Below are 18,046 nucleotides of genomic sequence, written 5' to 3' on the forward strand. Positions count from 1 at the left end.
TTTCTACTTCACAATGAATAACCCGCAGGTGACGTTACAGTTTATTGCCCTTTCTGCATTATGGCACTGACACCTATTATTGCCCGCGGTCTAATTGAGTCGAATGGAGTTTTCCAGAAACCCCGAGTGACTCCGGGTTTTAATACGATCTGCGCCGCTAATTGTTCAAGAGAAGATCTGCTTCACAAGCAAACGTTTAAATGCAGGCCTTTTAACTTGGGCCCGCGTTACGTAGCATCAGATGAAGAGCGATGAGCACGGTCATGTCATGTGTTACGCGACACGTTACATTGATATCCAAATGGGCAAATGCTTGTATGAAATGAAATGTATGTCGCGAATGTCGTACATTGGAAACAGATCTCAATGCTGACGACACAAGTAGTGAATGGCTACATTTACCACAGTGATGAAGTGTAAATTGTGCAAATAAGTTAACCAGTCACATTTCCAGAGTAAATTGCGTTCTTCGTTCCTTTAAAAATCGAGTATGGATTAAGGGATAGTCTCTATTTAGATTAATCTTTTACATGTTTGATTGTTTCTTTTAATTTAGATTCATGAACCTGCACACCCATGTCCACCGTGGCCGCAACCCCCTCTGTGGCTAAAGTAAACTATAAACGATTAAAATGCTATTTGTATTTTGCCAGGTAAGGTCCACTGAGCTATATTATAGCTTCTTTTTCAGCAGCTACCTGGCCACAAATGACAGCTCAACGAAGTGGCTTATCATCACGTGGACATTTATAGCAGTCGGCAAATACTTTAAACGCACGTTGATTCTAAATGTGGAATGAAGAACGGGAGGTCCCGGAGAAAAATCCACGCGACCACGGGGGAGAACTCCAAGTATACAGCAGGCGTCAGGGACTGGATTGAACCCACAACCTCCTGTATACCAGGCGAGGCAGTTAACATCTCCTAGCCACCGCGGAAGTGGTCAGCGGCAGTCCATGTCATCGCGCATCGACGGAGGACTCGGGTCGTCTCAGGTGGATGGGCTCAAAAGTGGTCTCGGGACTTCGGTAATTAAAATAATTCACTTTTTGATCCTGGTGAAATTACTCAAACGACGAACTACTAGGAGCCTATTTTATTATAGCACAGTAACAACACTGGGTCTGGGCTTGGTCTTGAAGCTCGTCCCTCCCCTTGAACGTCCCCTCTCCTTGTGCTCTGCCCTTTTTTAACACTCGAGCCCCCTTTCTCGAATGTTCCCTCGCTGTTTTATCCCCTAGCCAATCCCTGTCATTCCCCTCTGACGGTTTCCAACCGTCGCCCCTGGGTTCCACTCTGTTTCCCGCCTATTCTCGTTCAAATCCTTCTCCTCCAATCACATCAAAAGCCCTGCCTCCCGACCAATCACCGTGGAGGCCTCTCTCTGCCAATCGGAGGCCTTGGCCTACTTTTGAATAACCGTTAGGCTGCGCATTGGCACACTGAGTCGCGGGAATCAATTTTCAGGATGGGTCCTGCTACTACATTGGATTTTTTTTTATTTTAAAAATATTTGCAGCCAATTAAGGACGAGTCGTATTTATTAAACGTGTGGGGAGGAATCCGGAGCATCCAGGGAAAACGCACGCCCGGGGCGAGGGGGCAACGCTCTATTCCCCGTACAGACGGAAACAGGTGGCGATTAGTCCACTTGCTGTACTGCCTTCTCGTAGCGAGCCAGGGTGTATGTCACCTCCTCGACGCCCATGAGAAGAGAGTTTCGAAACACCCGTGCGTTGATCCACCAACTCTCACTGCTGCCTCCACAGTGCGCGATTGCAGCTGGGGTGGACTCTGGGCAGACTCAGGGCGGACTCGGGGAGGACTCAGGGTGGACTCAGGACAGACTCGGGAACTCGGGGCGGACTCGGGAGCTCGGGGCGGACTCGGGGACGACTCGGGGCTGTCACTCCGCACTGCCGATGAGGCTGCTATTGCCCCGCTCCAGTAACGCGAGATCAAGATAATAGCTAAATAATATTATTATTTTTACAGCGGATGCATCTGTCAAATTTGCAGGAAACCCAGCAGTGATAGTCTAAGCTTTCACACGATAACTCCCCCCCCGCACCCAGCGAGAATTGGCATTGTAAAATGTGGTCGCCACTTTTGAGACCCTCCACAAATCCGTGCTAAGTTCTACTCGCGCATACGCAGAGACTGCACTCACTCAATCCGCCACATTCAATGCACATTACCACTCTTCGAGACCCAGTTTTTGCAATTGCAGTGGGGATGTGGAACTGAAACCCCCGGAGATTCTGGGCGGGTGCTGGCCCAAGACGTAAAAAATTAATCCTGAGTCCTGCGACCATCTTGCCCGCGTCCGACAAGAGCGACATCAAAGAAGCGGCTTCACTTTTAGAAATGTGACCGCTAATTTTCACTTTGTCGTAGCAATACACTCTCGTTGCACGGCGACGTAACGTACGGGGGCATCGTGGTTTTCACGGAACGGAATCGAGGGGACACGGCGTATGTAATCTGAAGGATTTTCTACTGGTGGATGGTTCACGTAGCTTACACAGGCGACATTAGGAAGCCACTAGAGCTATGCACTTTTAAATATGCATTGAAAGCAAAAAAAATTTCGAACACATTTTGCATGTTCAGTTTGTCGTCCTTCCTCCGCACCCTCCAATTAGCAGCGGTTGGCTACGTACGGTGCGAAAGAGGTTCAACATCCGGTACAATTGCAATCACACCAGTAAATAAACGGCCGCGAAAATGGCCATCAATGGTCAGTGATGGTCAGCAACCGCGCGCGCCCAGAGGCCTTGTGCCATCAGCCAATCACGACCCGGCAGGTAGCCGCGCTCGAGGACCCGCGAGAAACGTCATCGGATGCCATCGGGGGGCACGGCTGCCCACCGAGGGACCGGCGGTATCACGCCCATCACCTTCCTAACGCCTCCAACGCCGACGCCCCCCCTACACCACCGCCCACCGCCAACGCACGCGCAACGTCACAGGCAGCGTGCGCCGTACGCGTCAAAAAATGCGGAGGGCGAGAGCGTGAGAGGGGGAGAAGAGCAAAGCGTGAAAGCCACCGGCCTCGGCGAATACGTTGCAGTTCAAGAAAGAAAGAAAGGGGCGGGGGGGCACAAAATTATCGAAGGAAGCGAAACAATACGAAAAATGGCGCCGGAAACGAGCCGGTGAAATGCAATACCGGAGCGTGGGTCTCGCTTGCCAGCGAGAAGCTCGCCATCTCTCTCATCCTCGGTTTAACACGTCTTCGGTTTAACAAGTAGTCGGTTTAACACGTAGTCGGTTTAACACGTAGTCGGTTTAACACGTAGTAGTCGTAGTAGTCGTAGGCTTTGGCGACCAATAATAGCCATCGGAGTTTGTTTTTTTTTGGGTTAGATCGTGTAAATATGAACGCGTCATTAAACCCGCCACCATCAACCGACGCAGCCAATGAGTAAGGTTTGTCACGTAAACAAAACGTGCCCAATTCGTTACTAGTCCAGCACTAACCGGTTGTGTGTTGGAGAGGAAACCCACTACAGCATTTACAATTCGAGTACCGTGATGTTTCACCGGTAATTACAACAAGAACAACAACCAGCATCATCAGGCAACAGCCAGAGTTGTGGAGAAATCCTTCTCCTCCTGTGTTTGGTTTCTCTCACCCTGCTCATTCGAGTGTACGTCTGTCGAACCAGGCCCACACATTTGTTTCGTTGGGCGAGCGGAATTTGTTTTGCCCGGGCTTGTGCATGCGTACAGTATGTACGGCAATTTTTATACCGTGAAATCCGTGCAGGGGGTGGGGATGTGGGGGGGGGGGGTCGTCTTTACCCGTGGGTGAACTCGCGCGGCGAACACATGCGCAACGGCTGAAAGTTTCGTGCGGTGGACAGGTGAATGGGATAGCATAGCGGAAGACGTGCCAGGGGTATTGTTAGACAGATTGCAAGTGTTCCCATCTACTTGAACAAAACGTCGAGCACGATATGTCAAGTGGCTTTTGCTTATAGTACTAGTAGGCCTTCGCGACCAATGGTATCCACAACGGAGGTTTTTTTTTGTTTTGTTAGATCGCTCAAGTACAGGCGAAACGTCACGGGACGCGAATTGTAAATGTTGCTCTCCAACACACTGGTGGTGCTGAAGTAGTAACTATTTGGCACGTTTTGTTTACGTGACAAACCTTACTAACTGGGTGTGTCGGGTGCCGGCGGGTTTGATGACACATTAATACTTGCGTGATCTCACCCAAGAAGGAAAAAAAAAACCTCCATTGTGGACAAACGACTTTTAACAGTCAGAAGGGTTGCACTCTCGACAGAAACTCTGTCCAAATTCCAGAGCCGCCAAACTAAACAACAAGACCCGTGGACAGCCGATGAGCCGTTGGCGACTGCTGCCCGTTAACATTGACGATTTCCCCGCATGGGCGAGCACGGCGACAAAAATGGCTTCACATGCGATGAAAATTAAAAGGAGCAAGACTTTATCCAAAGGCGGCGTCGTCTTTTTTTTTTTTACGCGGCTGCGAAGCCACGCGCCGATCGAGTCGCGTCGTTCGGGTTAACGGTTCGACGTTTGAGAGAGAGAGAGAACGGGAGCAAGAGAAAGAACGAGAGCAAGAGAGAGAGAACGAGAGTGAGAGAGAGAACGAGAGCGAGAGAGAGAACGGGAGTTAGGGAGAGAACGAGAGAGAGAGAACAAGAGCGAGAGAGAACGAGAGTGAGAGAGAGAACGGGAGTGAGGGAGAGAATAAGAACGAGAGAGAGAACGAGAGAGAGAACGAGAGAGAGAACAAGAACGAGAGAGAGAGAGAACAAGAGCGAGAGAGAGAGAACAAGAGCGAGGGAGAGAACGAGAGTGAGGGAGAGAACGAGAGCGAGAGAGAGAACAAGAGCGAGAGAGAGAGAGAACGAGAGAGAGAGAGAGAACGAGAGCGAGAGAGAGAGAACGGGAGCGAGAGAGAGAACAAGAGTGAGGGAGAGAACGAGAGCGAGAGAGAGAACGAGAACAAGAGTGAGGGAGAGAATGAGAACGAGAGAGAGAACAAGAGCGAGAGAGAGAGAGAACGAGAGAGAGAGAGAACAAGAGCGAGAGAGAGAGAACGGGAGCGAGAGAGAGAACAAGAGTGAGGGAGAGAACGAGAGCGAGAGAGAGAACGAGAACGAGAGAGAGAGAACAAGAGCGAGGGAGAGAATGAGAACGAGAGAGAGAACAAGAGCGAGAGAGAGAGAGAACGAGAGAGAGAGAGAACAAGAGCGAGAGAGAGAACGAGAACGAGAGAGAGAATGAGAACGAGAGAGAGAACAAGAGCGAGAGAGATAACGGGAGCGAGAGAGAGAACGAGAGTGGAGAGCTCTGCATGCAGATCTAAGCTACCCGTCAGAGGCCGTTTGACTGTGGGAAGGGCTGCGTGCAGATGCAGCACTTGACATAGTTTAAAAAAATATATATTTTGTTGGGTCTTTCATTTAAAAGGGGGGGGGGGGGCGGTTACATAAAGCAAAGCATTAAAAAAAACGAAATGATGAACGAAGCAAAGTGCCGACTACACCGAGCATCTTCTTCTTGTTTCCTCTGATCGTAAAAAAAGAGAGAGAAACGAGAACGGGAGCGAGAGAGAGAATGAGAGCGAGAGAGAACGCGCTTCGTTTGAGCTCCCCGTGTTAACTTTATAAATCTAACATACCCACTTCTAATTAATTTCTTTCTTTCAAGATTTTACTCAGCAGGAGTAAGTATTCTGCCTCTTGCACACACAAGTCGTACAATTTGTGTGTTGATCTATTTTTCTTTACTTTTTTAAGCTTAACAGTTAAGGGTGAGGCCATAGCCTTTTGAAACAAAGTGGTGTTTCTTAGGGGCTTCAAGGCCACACAAGCAATTGTTGACTTTGCGGCTTAAGCAACCTAATAGTTAATGATTCCTTAACACACTGCGTTTTTTTCCCTCCACGTGTGTGCAAGGGCTCTAAGTTATATTTATTTAACGATGAGTGAATGTATTTAATAAAAAAAACATTCTAAAAAGTAGATTTTTTGCAAAATACATTCATTTATTTAACACGTAAATTTATAATTAGATCTCACTACTTATTTAATTATTTACAGGTTCATATATATTTTTATCACTAGGTTAATTTATTCAATAAAAATGTTTATTGAATAAATATATCTCTTTCTTTTCGTTTTTTTTCTTTCATTATTTTCTTAAACGAGGATTCTTTATTCATCCTCAGTTTACGTTCTCTCAAGGGGAGCTCTGTATAGAAGCGCAACACCACAGTCAGGCAGAATTTGAAGGTAGGAAGAACAAAATGGCCACCTACGCAAAGGTCGCAGCTGCCAATCTGCCTGGAGTCACGAGGCCCCCCACTAGGGCCTCTGCTCCAAGGCCAACCCCCCCAAGCGCGCAGCGACCACTGCCGCTGCGCGAGAACGGCATCCGCCGCTACGCCTCGCGCTCCGTCACGATCGAGGCGTACGTCGAGGCCCTGGCCGCCATCGTCCCACCAGCCACCATCACCCACGCCTCGAAGATCAGCGGGAAAGCCGTCTTCTTCCTGACGACGAAAAAGGTGGCCGATGCGGCCGTCGAGAAGGGGGATGACCGTGGGGGGGACTCCACGTCCAGCTGGAACCCGTCGCTTCGGTGGCGGTACGAATAGCCGTTTCGAATGTGCCGCCCTACATCCCCGACAAGGCCGTGTTGGAGCACGTGTCCAAGCTGGGCACCGTCGTGGTGCCAGTACGAGCCCTGTCACTGGGCTGCAGAGACCCTGCTCTCAATCACATTTTATCTTTCAAGAGGCAGGTGCACGTCCTGCTGACTCCCGGACAGCAGGAAGAGGGCTCGTTTGTCATTTTCAATGCAGGCATTGCCCATAGACTGTTTTATGCCAAGGATTGCATCAGATGCAATCTTTGTAAAGAAGAGGGGCACTTCCGAAGGGATTGCCCTAAAGTGACAATGGCGAGGGTCGGAGAAAAGAGCGGGGAGGAGGGAGGCAGAGCAAAGGGGGCAAAGCAGCAAGAGCCCCCATTGCAACGAGGCCCCCAACAGCCCACACCGGACCCGCCAGCCACGCAGCCTCCTACACCTGAGGCCGTGGCCCCAACTTCGCCGCCTCAAGCGACAAATCGCAAGAGGAAAAATACAGAAGGACCCGGATCTCAAGGGTCAAATTCAGAGGAGGAACCCCTCCTATACCTCGAACAGGAAGAAGCGGTGAAACCCCCCACGCCAGGGGAGGAAGCAGAACAGCTGCCAGACACTGAAGACGTGGTTTTCGCCTTCCCAGACACCATGCCAAGTGACGCGCGGGCGGCGAGGAAGAAACCCGCCAAGAGGAAGAGGCGGCGTGCGTCTGGGGAAGGGTTTCCACAGCAGGAGACCGTGGACGATGAAGGTGACATCGCCACGGAAATCGACCCGTCTACTGTGGTCATAGAGACTCACTCCCCACCAGCTATACATAAAGCAAGGACAAATACTATTTGCTCCGCCCTTGACCAAGAGGAAGAAGTCGGCGGGAAGACATCGAGCACACTCACCAAGGCGACGACGAAATGGATGGGAATGAGGAGGAAGGTCCCCGTCACACTGCTGACCCAAAACCAGTGGAAGAGACACCTGGCCATCCACCCGAAGAGCCTGAGCAGGAGCCATCTCAGGCCATCCCTGACACTGGGGGAGAGGACGCCGCTGGGCCATGCGCCAGCCCAGCTGCTGCAGCTCTTCCAGCGGAGCCGGACGCCGTGGAAATCGACTCATATCGGGACTTCTTCAGCGTGGGGAGCGAGAGCAGCCAGAGGTCTACTCTCCTTGACTCTCATACTCCCCTGATCTCCTCGGAAGATCTCTGGCACTTCCTCGACGAGACCAATGTGAGAAAGGACAGAGGGGACATTGCCTTGGCTCCATGAAAGGACAGCAAGGCAATAAAGGCCTCTGTGACTCAAGCAGAGAGACTCCTCGCCAAGCAGGGACTCGAGTCCCGGGGCAAGGAGAAGGCAAAGCTGAGATATTTCCACAAACAAATTACAAGGTGGGAGGCCACGGAGGCAAGGAACAAGCAGTGCCTATGTACATCGGCTCCCTGAACGTGAACGGGTGCAGGAAGGCAGTGCGGAGGTTTTCCGCAATGTCCCTTGCGAGCAAACACACTGCCTCTGTCTTCTTCATTCAGGAGACGAATCTCACGGTCGAGGACGAGGATGACTGGAGGAAGGAGTGGGGAGGGGACTCCTTCTACAGCCACCTTGACAACACCTCCTGTGGAGTCGCGACCCTGTTTGCTAAAGGGTTTCATCCCGATCTCGTAACCCAGACAAAAGTGGTGAAGGGAAGGCTGCTCGCGGTAACGGTCAGGGTGGGCGATGTCACCACCCACCTGCTGAACGTGTACGCAGCGGTGACCAACAAGGAGAAAATCCCCTATCTGCACCTCCTGAGGAGGCACCTGGCCGGGATCCCGGACGACGAGTGCGTGATTGTGGGTGGCGACCACAACTGCACACTCGGCGCCCTGGATTGTTCGGGGGGACAGCCGGGGGGAGTTGGGCCGAAGAGGGAAATGCAGGGACTCCTGGAGGACGCCGCCTTGGTGGATGTGTGGCGCATACATCACCTGGGCCCACGCCAGTTCACGTACACGAGGACGAGGCGCGATGGCTCGGTGACGCAGTCCAGGCTCGACATATTTTACATCTCTAAGAGCTTTGTGACGTGCGCCATAACGTCTGGCATCAGGGCGGCACCCTTCACGGACCACAACCTCATCGTGCTCCGTGTCAGGCTGGAGAGGGCCCGTGAGGGCGCGTCCCACTGGCACTTTAACAACTCGCTGCTGGAGGATGGCGCCTTCATAGAAATGTTCGAGGGCTTCTGGGAAGAGTGGCAAAAAACCAAAACGCAGTTCGACTCTCTGGCCCAGTGGTGGGATATGGGCAAAGTGCACACCAGGCTGTTGTGCCAACAATACACCTGGGGGAGAACCAGACTGAAAAACGCGGACATCACCAACATGGAAGCCCGAGTCCTCAATTTGGAGGGTCGCCTCGCCGAGGACAGTGACCCTGCTCTTCTCCGAGGATACGAGGAGAATAGGAAGCATCTCAAAGAGCTACAGGAGGAGCAGACAAGGGGAGTGTTTGTGCGATCCCGGGTGAAACTCATCACGAACCTCGACACGGGCTCCCCGCTTTTCTACTCCCTCGGGAGGCAGAACGGGAGACGTAAATCCATAGAGTGCCTCTTTGATGGTGACGGTGTCCTGGTGCACAAACTCCAGCAGAAGTCGACCATCATCAGAGACTTCTACGGCAGCCTGTTCTCCCCTGAAGAAACATCGGAAGCAGCCCAGGCGGAGGCATGGAATGGTCTACCCACCCTGGAGGAAGACGGGAAAGAGCTGCTAGAGCAAAAGCTCACCAGGCATGACCTTGACGCAGCTGTAAGAGGACTGGCCCCAAATAAATCCCCAGGGTTAGACGGCCTAACAGAGGAGTTTTACGCTGCTTTTTGGCCATCCCTACAGGAGGACTACAGAGAGGTGCTGGAGGAAGCTTCTGTCACCAGGGTGATGCCTCAGTCTTGGAGGAGGGTGCTGCTCACTCTGCTTCCCAAGAACGGAGACCTGAGGCACCTACAAAACTGGCGTCCGGTGTCCCTCCTGAACACAGACTACAAAATATTGACGAAGGCTCTCTCCCTGCGACTGAAAGAGGTGATTGCACAAGTCGTAAACAGGGACCAGTCCTACACCATCCCCGGACGAACTATCTACAACGGCATCTTCCTGGTCAGGGACCTCATTGCGGTGTCCCAGAGGTTGGGCATCCCAATCGCATTTCTGGCCCTTGACCAGGAAAGGCTTTTGACAGAGTGGACAACAAATACCTGCTGGCAACCCTCAAGACCTTGGGTTATGGGGATGCCTTTGTCCGAACGATCCACCTACACTACACCAAGGCAGAGTGCATGATCAAGATCAACGGCACCCTCACTGCCCCGGTCAAATTCGAGCAAGGAGTGAGACAGGGATGCCCATTGTTGGGCCAACTTTATGCCCTGGCATTAGAGCCTTTCCTGAGTCTCATAAGGCGGAGACTCAGCGGCCTGGTGCTCAGCGAACCAAGCGTCAAGTTGGTCCTGACAGCATACGCCAACGACGTCCTCCTCATCCTGCGCTCTCTGGATGATGTCGCCCTGCTGCATGAGTGCCAGGAGGTCTATTCGAAATCCTCCTCATCAAAAATGATCTGGAAAAAGTGCAGCGGTCTGCTGGTTGGAGCGTGGGACATGACCGAGTGTCCCGAGAAGGCAAAAGCCATCAATTGGGGCACAACATCGCTGCACTACCTGGGTGTGTTCCTCGGACCAGATGAAGAACCACCGCAGAGGAACTGGGTCGAGCTGGAGGAGAAGGTGAAGGAGCGGCTGGGCACCTGGAGTCGCCTGTGCAAGTTTCTCACCTTCAGCACAAAGCTGGTGACGTCCATGCCGTGGCACCGGCTTTTCTCCCTGCACCCCCCCCCCCCCCATGAGCCTCATCAACGCACTTCAGAAGCGAGTCCTCGACTTCTTCTGGTCGGGTGGAGGACACCGGGTCGCGGCTGGGGTCCTGGCCCTGCCACTGGACGAGGGCGGTCACGGGCTGGTGTGCGTGCGGAGTCAGCTGGCCACTTTCCGACTACAGGCCGCGCAAAAGTTCCTGCACGCCGCCCCTGCACCGGCCTGGAGCGTCATGGCCTCCTTGCTCCTGAAACAGCTGGGGGGTCTGCAGTGCTCCAAACAACTATTATACATGGACCTGCAGGGCCTCCCACTGGGACAGCTGCCACCTTTCTACAGGAGTGTCCTGCAGACATGGAGCTCCCTCGCCGTCAGGAGGCTGAACCAGCCGCGATCGGCCGAGGATCTGGTCTTCGAACCGATCCTCAGGAACCCACAGACAAAGCTGCCATCCACCACTGCCACCCCAGGCGCCTCACCAACGCGCGGCTCACCAGGATGGGAGATCTGGTGGAGCCTGAAACCCGGGGCCGGTGGCTCGGACCAGCAGACATGGCCGCAAAGACAGGGCTGCAGTCACTCCGGATGGCTGCCCGGATCCTGGCCGAAGCCAAGGGGGCCTTCTCAGCGGCAGCGGGGAGAACGCCCCCCATCGGCGTTGGGGATGACGAGGCCCCTCTCGGTCCCCCTCCACCGGAGCTCTCAGTCGTGCCACTGCATCGCCAATGCCGACAAATGAAGGCGGATCACAACCTGTGCCGGCTGGAAGACCTGCCGGAGGTGGCCTTCGCAAATGTAAAGAGGAAGGTGCTCTACTCTTACATGGTGCGGTTCCACCAACAGGACACCCTGAGGAGCCACAAGGACCTGCCCTGCCCTGAATCTCTCCGGAGAGGCCTCGCTGGAGGCAACTCTACTCCAGCCCGACGTACAACCGCATCGGTGACCTCAGCTGGAGCATCGCCCATGGCACCGTCACCACCAATGCCCTGACGTGCTTCACCGACACATCCCTGGAGTGTCGGTTCTGCGGTAAAGTGGAGACGGTGGCGCACCAATACGTGGAGTGCAAGAGCCTGGACTCGCTGTTCAAGGTCCTGAGAAACATCCTCCTAGGGTTCAGCTTCCACTTCTCCCCGATGGTCCTCATCTTTGGACACCCGAAGGGCGATGGACCCCAACTTCTTCAGGGGCTGGTGAACGTGCTCTTCGGCTACGCCAAGCTCGCCATATACAGGGTGAGGAAGGTGGTCCTGGAGGGGCAACGTCCGGCCAGCAGCCTGGGCATCTTCCGCGCTCTGGTCGGAGCCAGGGTGTGGCTGGAGTTCCGCCGTGTGTGGCTGACCCACGTCTTGCTGGCCTTCAAGGAGCAGTGGGCGCTGGAAAAGGCCGTGTGCTCGGTGGCAGATAACGGAGAGCTCTCCATGCAGAAATAAGCTATCCGTAGGAGGCCGTTTGACTGTGGGAAGGGCGGGTTGCAGATGCAGCACTTGTCGTAGTTTAAAAAAATATATATTTTGTTGGGTCTTTCATTTAAAGGGGGGGGGTTACATAAAGCAAAGCATAAAAAAACACAAAAAACGAAATGATGAACGAAGCAAAGTGCCGACTTCACCGATTATCTTCTTGTTTACTCTGATCGTAACAAAAAAAAGACAGCGAGGGAGAGAACGAGAGCGAGAGAGAGAACGGGAGCGAGAGAGAGAATGAGAGTGAGAGAACGAGAACGAGAGAGAGAGAGTGAGAGAGAGAATGAGAGTGAGAGAGAGAGCGAGAGAGAACGAGAGAGAGAGAGAATGAGAGTGAGAGAGAGCGAGAGAGAGAACGAGAGAGAGAGAGCGAGAGAAAGAGAGAGCGAGAGAGAGAACGAGAGCGAGAGAGAGAGAACGAGAGAGAGAGAGAACGAGAGAGAGAACGAGAGCGAGAGAGAGAACGAGAGAGAGAACGAGAGAGAGAGAGAACGAGAGAGAGAACGAGAGAGAGAGAACGAGAGAGAGAGCGAGAGCGAGAGAGAGAACGAGAGAGAGAGCGAGAGAGAGTGCGAGAACGAGAGAGAGAGAGAGAACGAGAGCGAGAGAGAGAACGAGAGAGAGAACGAGAGAGAGAGAGAACGAGAGAGAGAGCGAGAGAGAGTGCGAGCACGAGAGAGAGAGAGAGAACGAGAGAAAGAGGGAGAACGAGAGCGAGAGAGAGAACGAGAGAGAGAACGAGAGAGAACGAGAGAGAGAACGAGAGAGAGAGAACGAGAGAGAGAACGAGAGAGAGAACGAGAGAGAGAGCGAGAGCGAGAGAGAGAACGAGAGAGAGAGCGAGACAGAGCGAGAGAGAGAACGAGAGCGAGAGAGAACGTGAGAGAGAGCGAGAGCGAGAGAGAGAGCGAGAGCGAGAGAGAGAACGAGAGCGAGAGAGAATGAGAGGGAGAGCGAGAGCGAGAGAGAGAACGAGAGAGAGAACGAGAGACAGAACGAGAGAGAGAGAACGAGAGAGAGAGAGAGAGAACGAGAACGAGAGAGCGAGAGAGAGAGCGAGAGAGAGTGCGAGAACGAGAGAGAGAGAGAGAGAACGAGAGAAAGAGAGAGAACGAGAGTGAGAGAGAGAACGAGAGTGAGAGAGAACGAGAGTGAGAGAAAGAGAAAGTGAGAACGAGAGACAGAACGAGAGAGAGTACGAGAGAGAGAGAGAGAAAGTGAGAGCGAGAGAGAGAACGAGAGAGAGAGAGAAAGTGAGAGCGAGAGAGAGAGAGCGAGAGACAGAACGAGAGAGAGAGAGCGAGAGAGAGAACGAGAGAGAGCGAGAGAGAGAGAACGAGAGAGAGAGAAAGTGAGAGAGAGAGAGAGAACGAGAGAGAGAGAGAAAGTGAGAGCGAGAGAGAGAACGAGAGAGAGCGAGAGAGAGAGAACGAGAGAGAGAGAGAAAGTGAGAGCGAGAGAGAGAGAGCGAGAGAGAGAGAGCGCCCCGCAACGTCACGAGCATCGCGCCGCAGGCCCTTACCTCTTGTGAATGTCTTCGTGGCGCAATATTTTGTAGATAATCCAATAGAAGATATTGAAGAGGAGGAAGGAAAGAGGGAAGGCTGCTCGAGATATTGTGTCAATTTTCTTGGCCCGGTCGACATACTTCTTCTTGATGGCGTCTGGGTCCTTGGGTGGGATGGAAGAGGGGGGAGGGGCTGAGTTGGCTGCGTTGATTCCCTTGACGGACATGCCGTCGCCCGCCTGAAGGCACTGGCCCATGCCGTACATGTTGAAGCCCCTTCCATCCTCATCCTGGAACACACGGCACACAGTGAGGGGGAATTAACCCTTCGCTGCTTTGCACTGTACACAAAGGGGGGGGGGGGGGTGGTGGTAGCCACGGCGAAGGAGGGAGATTTGAAGACATGGCTGTAATATCATCCATTAGCGCGGTCATAATTACCACGTTGGCTTTCCCGATCATCAATAATAAAGGATTTTTTTTTGGGTGGGGGAGGAGGGGGAAAGATCTGGCAAAATCGCCTGATGAGGCTGGTTGTAATCACCAGCGACAAGTCGTACTCGAATTGCAAATGCTGTGCCTTCGCTCTCCAAACACACCGGTGGTGCTCAACTGGTGACCGATTGGGCACGCTTTTGTTTACGTGACAAACCTTACTGGCGAGGGCTGTGTGTGGGGTGGCGGCGGGTTTAACGACATCGTTCAGATCTGCGCGATGTGACTCCAACAACAAAAAAACGTTTATTATGTTGTCATGACATTTACACCTCCGATTAGCACCACGGTACGGTGCGAGTGAAGTTCAACATACGTAAACACACAGCATCACACACGGAGAGCCACAGACATACACGGTTAGGGCCCGTGATATGGCCCGGCGGAACATCTGCTGCCCCTCATCCCCCCCCCCCCCCCCACCCAGATTGGCACGTGACGTTAAAGATCCCCGTGGCGTAGTACGCAAGAGCTGGGGGGTGCTGTCGCGATCCACCTCGAGCCGTCGTTGCGGTCTGAATTCGCCAAAAAAAATTCCGAAACATTTATCCGGCAAATGAATGGATGAGGGAATTTACGCCACACAGCGATCGTTAAGTATAATTCACGTCGCAAAAACACATGATGGTATACGGGCAAAAAAAATACTTTAGGCAGCAAAGGCACGACAGGGAGTGACCATATCTTTTGCCCGTCAAGATGACGGCACAATTTTTCCCAACATTCCGTGCAGTTCTTCATATGCACCAGCTTTGAACGGTCGTTACTCCGCGCGGAGCCGATACACGGACGCCTCTACTTACGAACGAGTTAGGTTCCAGAGGTCTGTTCGTAAGTCGATTTGTCCGTAAGTCCAACGTTACTCCTGTCGATCCCAAACGTGTTCTACAGCATGTACACTGAGCACAGGGTTTCGTCATCACTTGCGGTCGTGCACCCCTCGGTAGCCTGCAACTGTTTGTGCCCATCTCCGTCCCGTTTGTCAGGGAGACGGGGCACAACTAAAAATATCCTGACCAAACGCACGTTGGGAACCGCTGGACTAGCAGATGTGATAAGCTTTGGATGGGGATTTGCAATCACGTTAACCCTTTCCCATCCCGATGGACGTACGTCATTTTAGTTACTCTTCAGATTCCGTTTCCGATGACGTAAGTGGACGTAATCGGAACGTGCGTCATCAGAACGCAATCGGAAGAAAAGCTAAAATAAAATAACTGTATCGGAAACGTCTTGTGACCTCAAGACGTACCGAGGGCGTGCGGCGCAGTTCGGCGCCAGCTATCGTAGAGTGCGGATCCGTGTCGCTACGGTTCTCTGCGGGCGAGCAAACACGGTACTTAAAAACAAAAAATAACGACGCTGTGCTTCTCTAACAAAAATACGATTAACGTCGAAACGCTCGCGCGTTCCCGAGACTCAGCGGCGAACGGGGCACCCACCCACGCCCCGGCAAAACCTGCGGCGACGTCTCGGTAACGCGAAAGTAGGGTTAAGTTAAAGAATCCACGGCCGAGCAGAGAGGCAGATGGTGCTCGCCTCAGAGGATGTTGAATGAGGGAGGCCGGCATTGGCAGGGCAGTGGCAGCACGAGAGGTTTTTTTTTAGGAGCACGAAGAAAACCCCCCCCCTCCTCCACCACCACCACCACCTCTGAATGACAATCGACGTCATTCAGTGTTAAGATATTGTCACAAAAACACACTCTTCACGTTCATTTTTTTGCCGTGAAAATTCTATCGTGGCCGATGTCACAATCGCATGCCGCTTCGACTTCCCCCGCAAGCTCTTTGGGTTTTAACCCCTCGACTGCCCGCGATTTGGCAACGCGCCGTCGTAGGGGGCAGCGGTACTTGCCAATGCGTTCGCGGTGTCTCTTTTTTTATTCCTTCGATCATTCAGGGGGGGGGTGGTGGTGGGTTGGTGGTGGTGGTGGTGGGATCTAAGCCCTCAAGCGAGTGGAGGAAGTGGCAGCGAGAGCAAAAGCTGCAGTGTGTCCGTAATTCTTCGGCGCGTTGCAAGTGGACGGGGCGCCGCAAGATCCGACCGCGTAAAACCTCGCAGAGCCCACATTGGCGTGCGTTTGCCGAACGAACGCGTTAACCGGGTCGCGCTCATTTACACTACACACACACACACGGAGAGCGCTTGCCAACAAATGAGCCACAATACCTCGCTGATCTCGTCAAGGAACGTGGAAACGTCATCGCGCAAAAACTCCCGCAATCAAGCGAAGGCGGTGGGTCACCGCATCGCGCGCCTTCTGATGCGCTTCTGTGGTCGTCTGGAACGTTCTTCCTTCCGATATTAGGAAGCCGACGGAGCTGTTTGTTGTCCTTCCCCCCCCCCCCCCCGCACCACCGATTATCACGGTTGACTACGTACGGTGCGAAGGAAGTTCAACGTACGTACGTACGTACGGGAAAAAAAGTGATGAGTTTGGCTCAAATAGTAGAGCAGTTGGATAGACCGTCATCACCATCACCATCATCATCCAAGGTAAAATAAAAATTGACAGTATAATTTACGGATGTTTTATAATATTTATTCTATTTTGGTGTACCGTTTGTGTTATTATCGATTTGCATTATTGCACAAATTATGTAAGTGTACGAACGTTATTTTTTTATACAGTACAGGATTAATGTTACGAAATATTTTCACATTCTCCTCCTGTATGTTAAGTTGGGCACAGGAACCGAATATAAACATCCCATCTACGTAATCCAGGGATTTTTTGGGGGGTTAGATCGCATAAATATAAATGTGTGTCGTTAATCCCGCCACCACCCGACACAGCCAAATAGTAAGGTTTGTCACTTAAAAACAATCACCGGCGAAACGTCGAACTCAAATTGTAAATGTCGTGGGTTTACTCTCCAGCACGCCGGTGTGCTGAAATGGCACGTTTTGTTTACGTTACAAACTAATTCTAGATTTTAAGTTTTCGTGACTGCAAGGATTCATACTCTTTGTTTTTTTTCGGTAAAGTCACGTAGGTAAAATAAAATAAATGAAAAATCAACTAAATTAAATCATGACGTTTCGGAGGCAACACAAGCTTCCGTCTTCAGGTAGAACAGTCACAGTAATTTTACTGTATCATGCAGTAATTTTACTGTACGATACAGTAATTTTACTGTATCGTGCAGTAATTTTACTGTATCGTACAGTAATTTTACTAATTTTGCTGTGACGGTTCCACCTGAAGACGGATGCTTGTGTTGCCTCCGAAACGTCGTGATTTAATTTAGTCGTTTTTCATTTAATTTTTTTTTACCTACGTGACTTTACCTAAAAAAAAAAACAAAGAGCACGTTGGAAACCTTTACCAATCGGCTGTGTCGAGCGGTGACGGCCTTCACGGCACGTTTATATTTTACGCGACCTAACTAACTAACTAAAAAAAACAAAACCTTTACTATGGAGAATATTGGTCGCGAGAGCCTACGCGTTAAAACAGCCTAACCAGATTCGCAAATTCTAACTTCACGCAGCTTTTCAAGAAAACCCAAAAAACCTCGCGCGGATGTTGAGCCAATCGCCGTGCGGACTGTTTGAGGCGGGAAGCTTTAATTGTTTTTTTTTGGCCCTGCCGTACGTGTCGCGAGATCAAGACTCTCACCAACGACGAGAAAGGTAACAACCACCACACTTTGCGCACACCGGCACAATTCATTCCGCGGATGCGCGCCGAATGTCTCGAGCGGGATGGCCGTAAGCAAGCTCAGAAGGTTGAAATGAAAACAAGGCCGGCGAAGGTAATGAGCGTGGGGAGAGGAGTGGAGGGATTTTGGCGGGGTTAAATGGGTGTGGGATGGAGGGTGGCAGGTTGATTGGCAGGCCTCAAGAGTGGACAAACTCTTTTGAGTCGGAAAACCACGGGGAAGACTCCGGAGACGATGGGATGGCCCCCGAGAGCGGACCGTGGATGGTAATGAGGTGGCTGTGGGATCCGGCAGGCGGAAGGAAGTTGCTTCAAGGTGTGTGGTGGCCGTCGATGGCATGAGCCACGGTGAACCTCTCGACATTTGAAAGCCAAAACTTGGGCATTGAGCAGTGATGAGACCTGCCAGCGAATGAC

General features: G+C 52.1%; 1 protein-coding gene across 4 annotated transcripts in view; it reads right to left on the reverse strand.

The window, feature by feature from the left end:
- The window catches only part of LOC116955670 (glycine receptor subunit alpha-2-like), a 224,304-nt gene that overhangs the window by 26,504 nt on the left and 179,754 nt on the right, over positions 1-18,046 (reverse strand). For 3 of the 4 annotated variants that reach the window (XM_032976897.2, XM_032976900.2, XM_076053483.1), the window contains exon 9: positions 13,483-13,757. In XM_032976897.2, the coding sequence (XP_032832788.2) occupies positions 13,483-13,757 (275 nt within the window). The remainder of the gene's footprint in view (positions 1-13,482; positions 13,758-18,046) is intronic. The other variant, XM_076053484.1, reaches the window with a different exon arrangement.

Source organism: Petromyzon marinus, chromosome 61, assembly GCF_048934315.1.
Source record: "Petromyzon marinus isolate PM22_M1 ecotype Great Lakes invasive population chromosome 61, UKy_Petmar_22M1.pri1.0, whole genome shotgun sequence".
NCBI lineage: Eukaryota > Metazoa > Chordata > Hyperoartia > Petromyzontiformes > Petromyzontidae > Petromyzon > Petromyzon marinus.